Genomic DNA, 15,867 nt, shown 5'->3' on the forward strand with positions numbered 1-15,867 from the left:
CAGAGCAGAGGGCTGGGGGGGGCGGGGGAGGAGGCGGCGGCGGCGGCGGCGGCGGCTGGGGGGGGGGGGGGGAAGGGGGAGGGAGGGGGGGGGAAGGGGGCGGAGGCGGGAGGCCTTGCCGGAGGCTGTGAGCCCTGAGCACACTCGCTCGCCTGCTCGGCGCACGGAGGAACCTGTCCTCGAGCCGCGCCAGCCGAGCCAGCCGGGCGCCGTGCTCGGTCCGCTCGCCGCGCCGGAGAGAGCTGCCCGAGACAGAGCCAGCCCGCCGGCGCCGAGCTGCCGAGCGCACGGCCCAGGAGCCCCTGAGTGCGGCGCGGCGAGCCCCCAGCGGCGGCAGAAGGACCCGAGCGCCAGGAGAGGGCGGACGGGGGACAAGGAGGCTCCCGACCGCGACGAGGAGAGTCTCGAGGAGAAGGCGGCGTGAGGGACACCGGGGCCTCCAGCCGCCGCAGCCGAGTCGGGGCGAGCAGCCCACACGGGGAGCCCCAGCGGCCGGCCGCGGCCAGGGGAGGGGGCGCCGGCGGTTCCCGCACTAGAGAGCAGAGGGCGAGAGCGCGCGACCCGCCAGCGGCCCGCCGCGGCCGCCGCGCCGCCCTCCCCCGCGCTGTCAGCCCCGCGGGGCGCAACCGCCGCCGCAGCATCTTCTGCCCCTGCGCCCCCGCCAGCTCCGAGGAAGTCCCCGCTGAGGACTGGGGCCCCCGGGAGCGCAAGAGGAAAGACCAGAGACTACCCTAAATCACCCAGATGCGAAGGATTGAAGCAGCCTAGCCAAAGCTTTCTGTGGATTAAAAAAATACGATTTTTTTTTTTTTTTTTTTGGCAGAAGAAAAGGCAAAAGACCAGCGGGGCTCTGCAAGGAAAAAAGGGGGATGTAACTCGTAGATACGTTTTTTCCACCCCTCAAACGTCTAGTTCTACTTTGTAAACATTTTCTTTTTTTAAACCCCAGGTCCAGCCGGACGCCCCCAGGCCTCCGGGGTGCGAGGAGGCGGTGTTTTTCATTTTGGGCTTTGCATGTTTGGTTCTTAGATTTTGAGAGAGCTTCCTTATTTCGCCAGACATCTCATGCGGGGTGAAGTCCACTCAGCCCCCTCCGCCGAGTCTTCGTGTGTACGGAATTCAAGGCGATCCGGTTACTAAGGATATAGAGGAAAAAAATAAATCGCGTGCCTGCTTTTGTTTTTTTTTAATTGCCAGTTTCTCCCCACCCCCAAATTAAGTTGCTTAGCAAGGGGGAAAGAGGCTTTTTCCTCCCTCCAGCAGCCCAGCCGAACGCCTTTCGTTTTTTGCCCTCGCGGATCTTCCATGTAGGCAGCCGAGGCTGGCGAGCCCGACACTCGGGAGCCGCTGCGGGGGGGCCTCTTTTTGGGGAGGCGCCGACCGGGGTAGGCTTCGCCGCCCCCAGGGAAGCGGCGGCCGCGTTCCTCCGGGGTGCGCCGGGGCCCGAGAGCGGCGCACGGCGCGGGCCGCGAGGGGTGGGGCAGCCGGAGCGCAGGCCCCCGAGCCCCGGCGGGCGCCCCCGGGCCCCCGCGCGCGCCCCGGCCTCCGGGAGACTGGCGCATGCCACGGAGCGCCCCTCGGGCCGCCGCCGCTCCTGCCAGGGCCCCTGCTGCTGCTGCTGTCGCCTGCGCCTGCTGCCCCAACTCGGCACCCGACTTCTTCATGGTGTGCGGAGGTCATGTTCGCTCCTTAGCCGGCAAACGACTTTTCTCCTCGCCTCCTCGCCCCGCATGTTCAGGACCAAACGATCTGCGCTCGTCCGGCGTCTCTGGAGGAGCCGTGCGCCCGGCGGCGAGGACGAGGAGGAGGGCGCGGGGGGAGGCGGAGGAGGAGGCGACCTGCGGGGAGAAGGGGCGACGGACGGCCGGGCGCATGGGGCCGGTGGCGGCGGCGCAGGCAGGGCTGGCTGCTGCCTGGGCAAGGCGGTGCGAGGTGCCAAAGGTCACCACCATCCTCACCCCCCAGCCGCGGGCTCCGGCGCGGCCGGGGGCGCCGAGGCGGATCTGAAGGCGCTCACGCACTCGGTGCTCAAGAAACTGAAGGAACGGCAGCTGGAGCTGCTGCTCCAGGCCGTGGAGTCCCGCGGCGGTACGCGCACCGCGTGCCTCTTGCTGCCTGGCCGCCTGGACTGCAGGCTGGGCCTGGGGGCGCCCTCCGGCTCGCAGCCCGCGCAGCCGCCCTCGTCCTATTCGCTCCCCCTCCTGCTGTGCAAAGTGTTCAGGTGGCCGGATCTCAGGCATTCCTCGGAAGTCAAGAGGCTGTGTTGCTGTGAATCTTACGGGAAGATCAACCCCGAGCTGGTGTGCTGCAACCCCCATCACCTTAGCCGACTCTGCGAACTAGGTAGGAAGTTGTTCTGCGCCCACCCTCCCCTCCTTCTGGCGCTCAGGTGGTGCAAGAAAAGCCCCGTTGGGCTGTGTGTTTGTGCACCTACCTCGCCGGAGGGGAGTGTACATCTCCTCCTGGGAAGAGACTTGGGGGACAAGGGTCGAGAAGGAACTAGGGGAAACTGGAAAGGTATTCCCTGGGGGTTCCCTTCCAGTTTTTTTCTTCTCTGTTGCCCCGGGGCGCAGGGGAGGCTTTGGGCATTGCTCACGCACACACTCTACACACAGGGGGTTAAAGATTAGATGCCCTCATTTCCGGATTAGCCAAGGGGTGCAGAGAGAAGTGGGGGTCACGCCTCCCCCGCTCTGGGAAAAGCGTTGAGGTGTGTGGCCGAGTTGGATTCGGTCCAAGGCCGCCAAGGAAGGCTGGGAGAAGCAGTTGTAAAGGCTAGAGAGTAAGGCTCTCCTTTAGTAAATAAAGAGGGTCACGTCGGGCACAAGGGGCCGGGAGACTGCCCTGGCCGGCGCAGCTTTGGGTTTTGAGGCAAAGAGAGGATGGAAGGTCGCGCTGGATATCTGCTCCAAACTGTGCCACCCCAGGGTGAAAGAGAACAAGCAGTCAGGAGAAGTTGGGTGCCCCCTGCTTTTTGCATTCTTCCAGCACAGGAAAGCACAGTTACTGACTAGAATGGTCTGCCCCCAGCGCCTCCGTGAGGATGCTGCCCCTGGGGCCTGGGCTGCTTCTCAGTTGAGACCCCAGCCTCCTCCTCTTTATCCTCCCAGCCTCCATTGATTCCCTTTTCTCTACGTCTTTGTGCGGGGGCGGGGTGCACATTGGGCGCCCACAAATCCAAGTTCACCAGCGCTCTTGGGGTGCACCTCCCGGGTGGGCTGGCAAAGGGGAAGCCCGTGTTCCCCGCGCGGGTGCGGAGCGGAGCAGCGGTGGCGGAGGTGAATTGCACCCCTGGGGGACGGGGCGGGGGTGGGGTGGGGCGGTGGGAGTGGGGTGTGAAGTTCTGGGACGGGGAGGGGGCTTTGTGGCCCTGCTGCCCTGTGAAGTGAGCGGCCTCGGCCGACCTGCGGCCGAGCCGGTGGTTTCCAGCCCGGCCGGCCGAGCGCGGCGGCGGCGGCGGCGGCGGCGGCCGCAGACGTGGAGGAGCGGAGCGCAGAGGCTGGCGCCAGGCGGCCTCTTTTGTTTATCTGACAGCTAAATATCAAGGCAATCACCGCCCCGCGGCCCTGCCTCCAACCCCCACAGCTAAGACAAACAGTTGGGCTAAAAGAATGCCTCTGTTATCATAAGTTTCTATCTCTTTCTCATGGCTCGGCCTTTATTTTCTCTTTCTTTTTTAATTCCAGAGTCTCCCCCTCCTCCTTACTCCAGATACCCGATGGATTTTCTCAAACCAACTGGTGAGTAGATGCTTTTAAAAATATCCTTCCTATCTTAAGTTAGAAATGGAGTCTAGAACGCGGATGTGTATGCCTAGGCAGCGGCGTGGGGAGACGCTGGACTTTCCCCGAGGTGGTTATAGATGCCGATGTTGAAAGGTTGGTGGGTTTTTTTCTGTTTTTGTTGTGACTGGAGCTGGCGATAATGTGTGTGTGTGTGTGTGTGTGTGTGTGTATACATATATATCTTTTTGCAAAGGTGTTTGTTTCCTAGATACTTCCATTTTGTTCCTTTTTTCATGTATTTGCACTCCATAACCCAAGTTGGCTCAGCTTTTAACACGTGGAATTTGATCCACGCCGAAGCATCTTGGGAGCCAAATAGGACAGCTTGATGGGCAACGTCGGAGACTTTGTGAGTGCCAGAAGTATCTCAGTGGGAAGAATGGATAACCTGATGGGGGAGGGAAGACAGTTTTAAAAAGTGCAGAGACGGACCTTGGTTTGGAGCAAGAGATTAGAAAATTTAAGAAGTAAAGTCCACAGCCCCCTCCTGGTTTTCTCGGAGTTCCTTGTGAGGGCTATAAAAGTTTCTAGCAGAGCTCTGCCTGCCTGGTGCTTTGTCACAGGCTGGCACGGGGCCAGGGCAGAAGCCCCACTTGAGACTGGCACCACCTCAGTTGCGCTTGTCTGCGTTCAACTTCTGGCAGGCAGTGCAGAGGTTGACAGTGCCAGGGGAGGAGGGTCTGAAAAACGGGGACTCGAGGGTGACAACTTCGATGGGCCCTTGTTTCCTGGAGCCCCTTGCAGCGGGAGGTTCGTTTGCTTGAAAGTAGGGATTGTGACTTTTGTCTACACTGGTGCCTGACAAATGCAACGCTTTCGACATTTTTATTTTGCCAAGGTTCTGGGAGAAGGAAAAGTGAAGGGTTGGGCCCCATTTGCCTCTTGGAATTCTACAAGTCCTTCCGCCTCATGAGTTTTGGCTGTTGGGCCTTTCCCCCACTAATTAAAAGTCTTGCTGGGGCGTTGTCCAGAATTAAATACTTTAATGAACGGTGTAAGAGAAGCCCGTGCTCTCCAGCCAGCCCTCCCCAACTACACGATCCGATCCCTCCAGTCTCGGAAGGCGGTGCTGCTTGCCTGGTGCCTGTCTAGTAAGTGGCCTGCAAAGCATGTGATATTTTGCTTTCGATTTACAAAACACCAGATAAATAGTCATTAATGAGGAGATAAGCAGCTCTGTATTTGTAACAAATGTTAACTGGAATTACCAAGCTCTGTTTTCTCCAAGAATGTAAGTTGACTGGGTTTTTGGCATCAATACTCAAGAATTCTTTTATGAGCTTAGTTCTCCAAGGGGCTCTCTCTGTCCTGTTTTTGTTTTCCCTTCCATAGTCTTCAAATTTGGAGGTTTTCCTTAAAAGTGAGAAAGAGGGAGGCTAGTTACCTTGGCCCCAGGGGTAAAGAAGACTAGGGCGAAGTGTTCTGAGAAATTTCCTAAAGTCATAGGAAAGAAGGACCACATTCTCTTGGGTTTCCTGCAGAGATACCTGGACAGATCTGTTCACCGGATTCAAGCAGTCACCCTCTCAGGCCAGGACCTCATTTTCAGCGAGTGGAGTGATATATTTATTCATTAGCAAGTGTTGACATTAGGTAGCAAAATGTGTGCAAACAGAGAAGCCACAAAGACAGGAATGTGCCATTTCCAAGGGGGAGAAAAGTTCTCCAGATCAGCCAATAGGAAGTGATTAACCTGCCAATCGGAAACTCACAGCTTGGTTACTCACCCAAAACGTTTCTGTAAAACAAAACCAAAAAAAAAAAAAAAAAAACCCAAAAAAACACTCCAAAGCAAAAATCTAACCCTCCTCTCCCCCCGCCAAACCAGAAAACCCCAAAACAACAAAAAAAAAGGAGTGAAAAACATCACCTTTGTGTAAGGATGTGAGGGTGCTAACCGGCGAAGCCCCTGTGGTGGGAATCTCCTGGCGCACTGGAGGGCTGCCAGGGCTGGGCCCGGTTTTGTTGGCTGCTGTAGCCAGAGATGTTGAGGTCAGACACACAGATGGGATGCTGCCCCAGGTTTTTCTCTCTGTCTTGCACATGGGGGAGAGTATTTGGCTGGGGAACTTAGATCAGCTGCTCACATTCTTAAGTTTCTAAGTCGTAGGTTGCATTTTTAGCCTTGGGTTACTAGGTGAGAACCAGCCGTAAGGTTTACAGTGGACAGCTATTAAAATCCTAACCAGTTGCACAGCTAAGGGAATCTCTTCTGTGAAGTCTCCAGCTTGGGCAGAGGCGGTGGGAAGAGGCTGGGGCCTGGTCCCCCTGCAGCCTTGGAGGAATGCCCCGGCTGAAAGTTGGGAGCTCCATTTTGCTATGGTTCAAGCCGTTCCACTGCAGCCTCTGGCATGGCCTGACTAGGTAGGCCTGGGTACTCTGTGGTTCGAAGTCAGCAGGATCTTCTGGGAAGGAGTGTTAGACATGGCTGGATGTAGGAGTAGGGTGGCTGTGACTTGAGGCTCTCAGAAGTCAGGACACCCCACCCCCCACCCCCAGCCCCATCACACCAGGAGTAAGAGCAGGCTGTTAGAACGAGCTCTCAGTTTATGGAGTGGGGATGCTGGGAGGGATTGCTCTGTAGGCTCTGCTTCCTGTGTCCTCTGTATCTGAAGGTCTGAAAGATTTGAAGAATGGCTTGGCGGGGAGGGGTACATCTACTTGCTTGGGCTGGGGATCCAGGTGACCATTGGCAGATCGAGCCTTCAAAGCCTAGCTGAGAAGTCTGGGACCTAGTCCTGCATTTACCTTTTAACTCAGGCCACTCTTAACTTTTCCAGGCCTGGTTTTTTAAACCCACGTGATCAAGGAGTTAGGTTAGATGATTCATTCATTCACTCATTTATTGGCTCACTCATTCAGTCATTCCACATACCTGATGTGCCTGCCTAAAATGCATTGAAGATTCCAATGCATTGGTTAGTGCTTCTGTAACCTGGGTTGTGGATTGGGGCAGAGCTGGGGTATAGTGGTGGTGGTGGAGGCTCCTCTGTCCCAGACGGTAGGTACTTAGGTAGCTCAGAACTAAGTTGACAAGAATATCCTGGCTGTCTGGAAACCATTCTCTGAGTGAGAGAAGTGGGGTCCCCAGCTCTGTCGCCTTGTACCCTTTGCAGCAGCTCATTCCTTGGCTGTTCCCAGGCATGCATCTTTGAAAGCTCTCTTACTGCTGGGAGAGGGGAATGAGGCTCCCACAAAACCCAGCACTCACTGGGTGCTTGGTAGTGTTTAGCGGTGGAGAAGAGCCAGGAGTAGCCTAGAGTTTCTGAGTGTACCAGCCTGGGCTCTGGGGAGCAGACGACAAGGCAGTAGCTGAGAACCCTGCCTTCGGAGAGCTACCTCAGCAGAGCTTTTCTGTGGGTGAGAGACGGAGCTGTGGCCTCTTTGACCTATACTAACTTGTCAGGAGCTTGAGGCCCGTCTGGGTACTGAAGACTGTCTCAGCCCAGCTACCTTCAGGGAAGAGAGTGAGGACGTGGCCTACCCTGGGAGGGAGAGGGCTGAACCCTTGGGTATGGTCCAGCTCACTGGCTGGCCCCTTGGGCTGCTCTGTAATGCCTCAGTTTACCTGGGTACGTGTCAAACAGGTATTCCTTGCTACTTCACAGGGGTGGTAAGGAGACCTAATTAATGTTTGTAAATCCCTTCTGAGATCAAAGGCGCTGCACAAAGGGCAGAGCACCATTTCATAGAAATGCTTGTGGTTGCCAGTGTGGAGCTGGCTTAACCTTTGATCTGAGACAGGCTGACAACCCCGAATGTGGTCCCAGCTCTGCCCCGAGATGTGGGCTCTTCCTTTGAAACACACCTTGTCCCTGGGATTCAGCCAGCCAGAGCTGGTGGGGGAGGGAGGGAGTGGCCACGGTTAAGTCACCATGGGGGCGTCTTCCCTTTGCGGGGTAGGTAGAAGCCAATCTCCAACATAGTGAAGGCCGTCGAAGTAGTTTAGAAAGTGCAGGCTCTACACTCTTTAACCAGCAACTCCATTTCCTGCCTGCCCCTATTGTTTTCCATTTGATTAAGTGTATCCTGTACAACTGTATATTCCTGTTAGGAATCAAACTTTACCCTGATACAGTGAAATTACCCACACAGTCTTTTATCTCTCCCCTGCCCGCCGCTGCCATTCCTTTGCTTCCTCCTTCCCAGTTTAGAAGAATTCTTGAAAAGTTGTTCTTCCAGCCTGAGAGAGAATGCAAGAGAGGGATTAGAGAGAGGACCTCAGAGTTGAGTGGCCCAGCCCCTTCCCCCTTTTACCAGGCACTGGAGACAGCTGCTGGGCCCCTAGAGAGCTCTGTGGCTACCTGCCCCTGGACTACTCTTTCACTTGGCTTCCTATTCGCCCTCTCGGCCAAGTGTTTCCAGGGGGAAACTGGTAACGCACCCCCCCAGGGACATCCTGCTAGTGGCCTGGGGTGGAGGGACTGGCATTTGCACCATCTGACCCGGTGTTTTTGCTTTGGAGCTGGGACGCTCCTTTCCTGAGCCGGCCTTTCTCTATGGATTTCAGTAAGTTTGGCATTGGCAATGGTGCATGATATGCTTATGGGGTCTTGTGTATTTTTGTTTCGAGGGACTAATTCGTTGTGGTTCGTGGCCATTATTTTTTGTTTTAATTGCTTGGAGGGAGGTTGAGAAGTCTATATATATTTCTCATCTGGAATTGGCATTATCCTCATGAACATTTAGGTCATTGTGCTGAGCACCTGAGGGTGACAAAGACGTTGAAGAGACGGTTATAGTCTAGTTCAGGCAGACAGGATCTGAAGGTAAAAAATCAATAAAGACAGCAGAAGGAAGTTACAAGTACTGGGTGCCAGAAAGATTTTATAGGAACTGAGGCAGGGAGCCTTGCAGGCCTGGGGTTGCCTGGGAGGGTTTCCAGAGATGGGGAGTTTGGATTAGGGAGCCTTGCTGAAAATGTTCTCTGTTGTCCTGATGTGGCGTGAGGGGTTGTTCACACAGGTGTGTACATGAGTAAAATTCATTTCATCGAGTTGCACTTGAGATTTGTATTTTTTTTATACTTATTATACCTCAGTTAAAAAGGAAGAAGTCCCTTCAGCCCAGCACCAGTTCTTCCTAAAGAACTGGGAAGTCTGTCTTTAAAAAGATGAGAGTGGCAGCGAGGCCACTGGATCCAAGCAGAGAGGCCATGCTTTGGGAAAAGATGGGAAAGATGGTGGAGAGACAGCAGCCTCGGTTGAGAGACGAGAACCGGGCGTCCTTTGACCTTGGGAACTACCTGGTTTCCTCAATGGGAGACTTGCAATAAAAGAGAAATTCCAGCCAGTCTGTCTTGACTAATGATTAACTGGCCGCCCGGAGCCCAGACGGGTGACAAGGTGCTGTGGTCTGTCTTACGATGGGTAGCGAAGCCTGAGCAGCCCATTAATAATCGGCATCGCGGCCGGGAGTCACCCGTTCGGAATGTGTGGTTTCTCTTTAATGCTGTTTAGAATGTGCTTAAAAATTAATCTTGGTGTTTTTATTTATTTATTTCTCTCTTCATATCCACAGCAGACTGTCCAGATGCTGTGCCTTCCTCCGCTGAAACAGGGGGAACGAATTATCTGGCCCCTGGGGGGCTTTCAGGTGAGCTGCTTTCTCTTACTTTCTTGGCAATTCGAAGACCTCCTGAAATGACTGGAGACTGGAGGAATGGAGGTGGCCTTCTGCCACCCCAGCTGGTCTGGAATTAATTCTCACTTTTATGTGCATGAAACTGGATGTATCCGTGATGACTCTGTTGCCCTTCAGCTCATCCTTCCGGGCCATAGATCTGGAAGTGTGGGGGCCAGCCGGCGGGCTGGTGTTGCGCCACGTTTCGTGGTTACCGTTAAGCAGCTCCCGACTTGAGGGGCTTCCACGTGGTGACTTTGGTGTCATTAGCTCACGGGTTTAAGCCCTTTTTTGCTCTCATTCTCAGTGCATCGGGTGCCTTGAAGGGAATGGATCCACCTTTTGGGAACTTGTAGAAGACAGACCCCAAGTGTAGGATGGGAGTTTAGAGTAGACGGCCTCGATGCTTCTTTGCAAATCCTGCCTCCCAGTCCAGCTTTGTGCAGAAGTCTGCAGTGCATGGTGGGGATGGGAGGGCCAGGGTGGGGACACTGCAGACAGTAGGTGCTAATACTGTTACCCAGCAGGGAAGGTGTCCCTGAGGGCCCACAGGTGTGAGCAGGGGCCTGGACTCCCAGGCTGGAGAGTTATGGAATTGGGCGAGGGGCACTGGAGAGCCTAAACATCATTGTCCCTGAGAGACAGGAGAAGAGAGTGATAAACTTGGAGAAACGCATTAGCAATGTAAGTGGGAGACATTTCCATTCTGTTCTAAATATGTCCTGTTTTCCACCTGTTTTTCCCACCCCAGTATGCCGTCACTGGATTTTCTAAGAACTAGCTAAAACAAGAGGGAAAGTAATCCAGGAAAAAAAAAGAAAAGAAAAGAAAATCCAGCAGAGTTCTGGGCACTGGCCCTCGGGACATTGGTGTAGGATCATGGCAGCTCCAATGGAAGCTATAAAACTGTCTTTGGGGCTTCCCTGGTGGCACAGTGGTTGAGAGTCGCCTGCCGATGCAGGGGAGACGGGTTCGTGCCCTGGTCCGGGAAGATCCCACATGCTGCGGAGTGGCTGGTCCCGTGAGCCATGGCCACTGAGCCTGCGCGTCCGGAGCCTGTGCTCCGCAACGGCAGAGGCCACAGCAGTGAGAGGCCCGCGTACCGCAAAAAAAAAACACAAAAAACTGTCTTTGGGGGGACCATGGTGCACTGTCTTTTGCAACTTTTAACTGGTCAGGTGTCGCTCAGCCTTGGCTCCGTTCATGCTAGCCAGTCCCCTCTGCAGGAATTGAGCTTGCTGCGAATGTCTTCAGGGAGACCCTTGTTTGTTTTGATTTCAGTGCAGTATATACTCTGGCTGTTATCTGAGACAGAGGGTATTGTTTACTCAAAGCTCCTAATGAGAGCTGAGCAGGAAAAAAGAGGGATGCAGAAAGGGCAGGGGCTTGGGGTGAGAATGGGAGTGGACCATGGCGGTGGAGGAGGGAAGAACATACCGGGACATGAGAGCTGTGTCTTTTCTGCTTTCTAAGGCTGAGAGAGTTCCGGAAAGAAAGAAAGCCAAGGAGAGGAAAGGGTCTGGGCAAAATAGCACACTCAGGATGTTGTTAGAGGGTTTTATTTTTTAAATTCTGAATGTGCAGGGAGGAGTCCCAGCCCCTCTGAACCACATGAAACAAGCAAGGGAAGTGGTAGCTTTTGAAAGGGGGCTTTTCGGAAGGTTTGTCTTATTGATAACATCTTGTCTGTCTCCTCTGCTGGAGGAAGTAACGATACCCGCCTGAGCCATCAGCCTGCTTACCCGGCCCCCAGAGCCAAAAGTGTGACAGTGCAGCCCTTTCTGAGACGGGTGGGCTTCCAAGAGTTTTTCTAGTCCTAGAAAGAAACTGGGGGTAAAGCAATGATGAACTCCTCCCCTACCCCCAAAGTAACTGCAGCCATTTCGATGAATGAGGAGCTGCTAGGAAGGAGTGCTTGTCTCTGAAGGGATAGCGTCGTTCAACAAAACTGCCAGAAGAAAAAAACGTGACGGGGGGCTCCACATGAAAGAGCATTTGTTTTGAATTTTAGCTCTTGATTTACTAATTCCCAAGGCTTCAAAGTTTCAACTCTTTCTTCTTTCCGTTCAGAGTTGGAGTAGTTTATTAATAATGTGCCGTGGGGGGAAGTTGAAGAAACTGTTTCTTGGGTTGGTGCCAGTGGTTTGGGGGTGTCTGGAGGGGAGGCGATAGGCCCTGAGAAAACCCAGGGCTCCACCCTCTGCCGCGAGAAGGCCCCCCCAAAAGATGGTGGTAGTGGCTCGAGTCCAGGGCGGAGGGTTTTGCAAATGGAGAAAGCCCAAACCTCCTTTCCAAGAAGTTGATCTTTCCATGGGGGGGGGGGGGGGGGGGGGGAGGTGGCCGGGGGGGGGGTGTGTCTGCCTGGCGGAGGATGAGGCCGGTGGGGGGCTGTGGTGGCTGAAGGGGGCTGGGCCAGGGAGGGAGGGAGGCTGGAGCGGGGAGCCTGCTGTGGCGAGCGCCAGGCCAAGTGGGCATCACGGCGGGGAGCGGGGAAGGTGCCCACAGGGCTCTGCCCCCGCCTCCCCCCTGGAAACCACCTCTCTGAGTGTCTCTTTCACGGGCCCTGTGTGCTGTTTTCCTTCCTGTCCTGGCCAAGATCGGGCTTAATGAATGGGGCTCAGTTTAGGGTGGGAGGAAGGTCGGCAGCGGGAGCCAGGGCTTGATTCTCTTGGCAAGGGAAGAAGGGAAAGAAAAAAACAGCCGAATGTGAAAATGTGGTGCCTCGGGGGTAGGGGTGAGGGTGTGCTTGAAGGCACGCCCCTCGCCCCTCCCGAGATGCCGGGGTGACTCCAAGGCTGGCCCTTCCCTTTCCTGCGAGGAAGGGGAGTGGGTGGGTAGGAGCGCTGGGAGCCAGCCCGCTGGCTGCAGGTTGGAATTCCAGCCTTGCAGCGCGGGGCTGGCCGGGGAGACGACGACAGGCCAGGCCTCTGGGACTCGCAGTGAAACAGACCCCACCCCTGCAAGTTTCCTCAGTCTGGGAAAACGGCACATTTTTAGAAGGCTGTGACTCGGTTCCAGGAGATTGTACTTTCATTTCTGACAGCCGGCTCTCGGAGACAGATGGATTGCTTGGTGCCTGGTTGTGTGTGTGTGTGTGTGTATGTGTGTGCGCGCGCGTGTGTGTATGCGTGCTACAGACCTACAGATAGACACGTGCACAGACACATGAGCGGGCAGGCGCTGGGATAGGCCTGGGTCCCTCTCACGCAGGGTAGGTGGACCTCAGAGACGGTTTCTCCACGAGGATATGTGCTCTGGGCCCGGGGCGTGTTTGGATTGGTTCTGAATCGGGATCTGGGTATGGTGCTTTTGGAAAGGCGTGTAGGACAAACCCTTGTTGCTGGCACGTATCCTGGCTCAAGAATACCCACCTGGGAGAGGTCTTAGGTAGATGGGAAGCTTCTAGGTTCAGCTCGATGGTGGAAGTGGAAAGGATTTGCTCCCAGAGCTTTCACTGTGTCACTGGTAATTAAAAGCATGTGTTCGAAGCTGTCATCTTTGCAGCCTCCATCTGGAGTTTCTAGGGGGGAGCTTTCATTTAGCTTGTCTGCTGTCCTGATTCGGGGTAGTGGGGTGGGGTGGGAGGGGTTTGAAGAAATACCACCTCACTTGTGAATTCCAGGTTATTCAGCTGCAGACCCAGACTCCTCCTTTGTATATTGGTGTCTAAAGCTGGTTGGGCCTCAGACATATGGGCCTCGCTGGTTAAGGCAGGGATTAGAAGCCAGCATCATTTGTAGTCATTTTTTAAAAATTATTTATTTATTTTTGGCCATGTTGGGTCTTCGTTGCTGCACGCAGGCTTTCTCTAGTTGTGGTGGGTGGGGGGCTACTCTTTGGGTGCACAGGCTTCTCATTGCAGTGGCTTCTCTTGTTGCAGAGCACGGGCTCTAGGCATGCAGGCTTCAGTAGTTGTGGCATGCGGGCTCAGTAGTTGTGGCTCACGGGCTCTAGAGCACAGGCTCAGTAGTTGTGGTGCACGGGCTTAGCTGTTTGGCGGCATGTGGGACCTTCCCAGACCAGGGATCGAACCTGTGTCCTCTGCATTGGCAGGCAGATTCTTCTCCACTGCACCACCAGGGAAGCCCCCATTTGTAGTCATTTAAACTTCAAAAGAGGTGCCACCCTGGATTTCAGGGAGGGAGGTGCGAGGCAGTGGAGGTGTAGTACCGATGTGTCTGGGGGAGGGTGTTGAGGAGCCCATCTCTTGGCTGGACAAAATCATGCTTATCGGAGAGACACCGTCCCACCAACCCAAGGGAGGCCAGCTCCTTTGCTAAGGTCTTCAGATCCGTGTCTCGCTTCTAGTTCCTGGGTGATGGGAATGTCCTTAGGTCAGCATCCATTCCAGGAAAGGTTCTTTCCTCTTCTTTAATCTCTGCTGGTGTCTATGAGAGCCTCGGAGGAGAGTCTTCAAAAACACCTACATAATCTGAAAATGTGGTCCTGGCTCAGTCCACAGTCAACTTGGGCTCAAACCAAGTAGCTTAGGAAAGAGTGCCCCATCCTGTTTTTAAGGAAAGTTATTCAGCTGCATTTGTTGTCTGGTTGGGAATGGTGATGGCAAGCTGGGAGTCTCCTCGGGTGCCTGTTGCTGTGTTTTTATATCTCTCCTTCCCGTGCCTGGGAACAAGCAGACTGTGGTTTCACTGGAGTCTCTAATGCCATGGGGGGTGGGGTGGGGGTGGATTGAGTTCATCCAAGTGGCCTTGAGCATGGGCTTGGGGGGAGGCAGAAGCACCAGCACATGTAACCATGAGCGAGCTCCTTACCTATCCTCTCCCCTTCCTCTCCCCAACCATGTAGGTGAGGAGTGACAGTCTGAATCTCTAGGGACCCATATGTCCCTAAATGCCAGGCTGACGACTCACTCCCTGGCCGGCTCACCTGGTGCACACCCGCTCCCCAGTGAAGACCAGTCAGGGACAGCAGCTCAGGCTGTTTGCCTCTTCTGCAAGGCTTGAGGTCATGCACTCAACCCCGGAGAAGGGCTCACTGTTAAAACGCCTTTTATCCTGGAAAGAATGGCGCAGTCAGGCAGGGGTTAAATGCAGGGTGACAGCACTTAAAGTCTCTGGAGCAACTTGGGGCTGCTCTGCCAGCCCGACTACATGGGCCACTGCCTCATGCACCCCGTCCCTGAAGCAGAGCAGGGCTGGCCCGCGAAGAGGCAGGGGCCAGGTGAGGGCCAGGTTCCGGTGCAGCTCTTGGCCACTGTCTTGGGGCACTAACACCCTCTCCCCAGGGAGGCTTTTTCTTAGCAGAGCCCAGCAGTAGCTGCGTGGACTTCTGAACCTGTGGCCCAGAGCTAGGGGGGCAGTGAAAAGGGAGGGAATGCCAAAGGATTCATGATCAAGTTTGGCTCCCTTTGCTGCTTTATTGCTGCTGTTAACTGTCCCGTGATACTGCACCTACAGTGCTGTGATCGCCAGGCCACTTCACAGCAGGTTGTCTTAACCTGGTGGGAGAAAAAAAGGCGCAGGGTGGTGGTCCCCAGACTTGTCTGCACATCGGGACCCCTGGGAGCTTCCAAATCACAGTCTGTTGGCAGGATCCCAGCATCAGTATTTTTTGAGGCTTCCCAGATGATTTCAAGGTGCAGACAAGTTGGGGAGCCCCTAGTGTAAGGGGTAAAAGGGTCTGTGTTCCTGAGGGGGAGTATCTTTTTTTTTTTTTTTTTTTTTTGTGGAGAATATCTTTGGTGGCTTCTCTTGGTGGCTGTGCAGGTTCTGTGATTCTGCCTGTGCTCCTATAGGGAAGAATTCGAGTACCTTGCTTGTTGAGCCTTTTCTCAACTAAGACTTTCACTCGATTGTAGAAACTTGACAAGGTGTGTTAACTCTGCCTCTTCCTCCCATTGGCTTTGTTGTAGTGGATGACATGGTAAAAGTGACCCATGGGACAGGGTCTCCTTTCAGGGTGATGAAGATGTTCTGGAACTAGGTAGTGGTGATGGTTGCTCAGCTCTGCGAATGCTCTCAACGTCACTAATGGTAAATGTTGTGTTGCACATATCTTGCCAGTTTTAAAAAGTAGTGACCTGTGGTAGCTTTTAAATGCATGCAGGTATTTAGATATTCAATAAAAAACACTGGCTCTGGAGAATGAAAATGGAGACTTCAGTTAGGTGCTTGAGATCTGTAGATAGACACTTGTTTCCAGAGCACCTCTGAGGTCTCCAGGGATGGGCCCACAGTCATGGGCCTGTCTGTCTCCGTGATTTTTTAACCTTTTCTTTTCCATCCTGGTTGCAGAAAGGAGAGACAGGAGAGTTCCCTGTGGCTCATTTTCCGAGGCTGACCTTTCTGCAGGGGAAGTGAGCGCCCTTGCTCCTTCTCTGCCCCAGATGCTGTTTTCCTCTGGGCAGCCCGGGGACTGGTAACCAGCCATGTAGGGGCGGGTCTCCCAAAGCCTGGAGTCGTCCTGACCCACCCTGCTGAGTGATCGGCCCCCTCCTCTG

The 15,867-nt window shown here is 54.6% G+C and overlaps 1 protein-coding gene across 2 annotated transcripts in view; it reads left to right on the forward strand.

Moving 5' to 3' along the window:
- The first annotated feature begins 163 nt into the window (after positions 1 to 163).
- SMAD7 (SMAD family member 7) overlaps positions 164 to 15,867 on the forward strand; it is a 31,369-nt gene continuing 15,665 nt past the window's right edge. The window contains exons 1-3 of one of the 2 annotated variants that reach the window (XM_029223887.1): positions 164 to 2,343; positions 3,687 to 3,740; positions 9,309 to 9,380. In XM_029223887.1, the coding sequence (XP_029079720.1) occupies positions 1,731 to 2,343; positions 3,687 to 3,740; positions 9,309 to 9,380 (739 nt within the window). In that variant the 5' untranslated portion in view covers positions 164 to 1,730. Of the gene's footprint in view, positions 2,344 to 3,686; positions 3,741 to 9,305; positions 9,381 to 15,867 lie in introns of both variants that reach the window. The other variant, XM_029223878.1, reaches the window with a different exon arrangement.

Source organism: Monodon monoceros, unplaced genomic scaffold (assembly GCF_005190385.1).
Source record: "Monodon monoceros isolate NGI ecotype Baffin Bay Population unplaced genomic scaffold, NGI_Narwhal_1 Super_Scaffold_1, whole genome shotgun sequence".
Classification (NCBI taxonomy): domain Eukaryota; kingdom Metazoa; phylum Chordata; class Mammalia; order Artiodactyla; family Monodontidae; genus Monodon; species Monodon monoceros.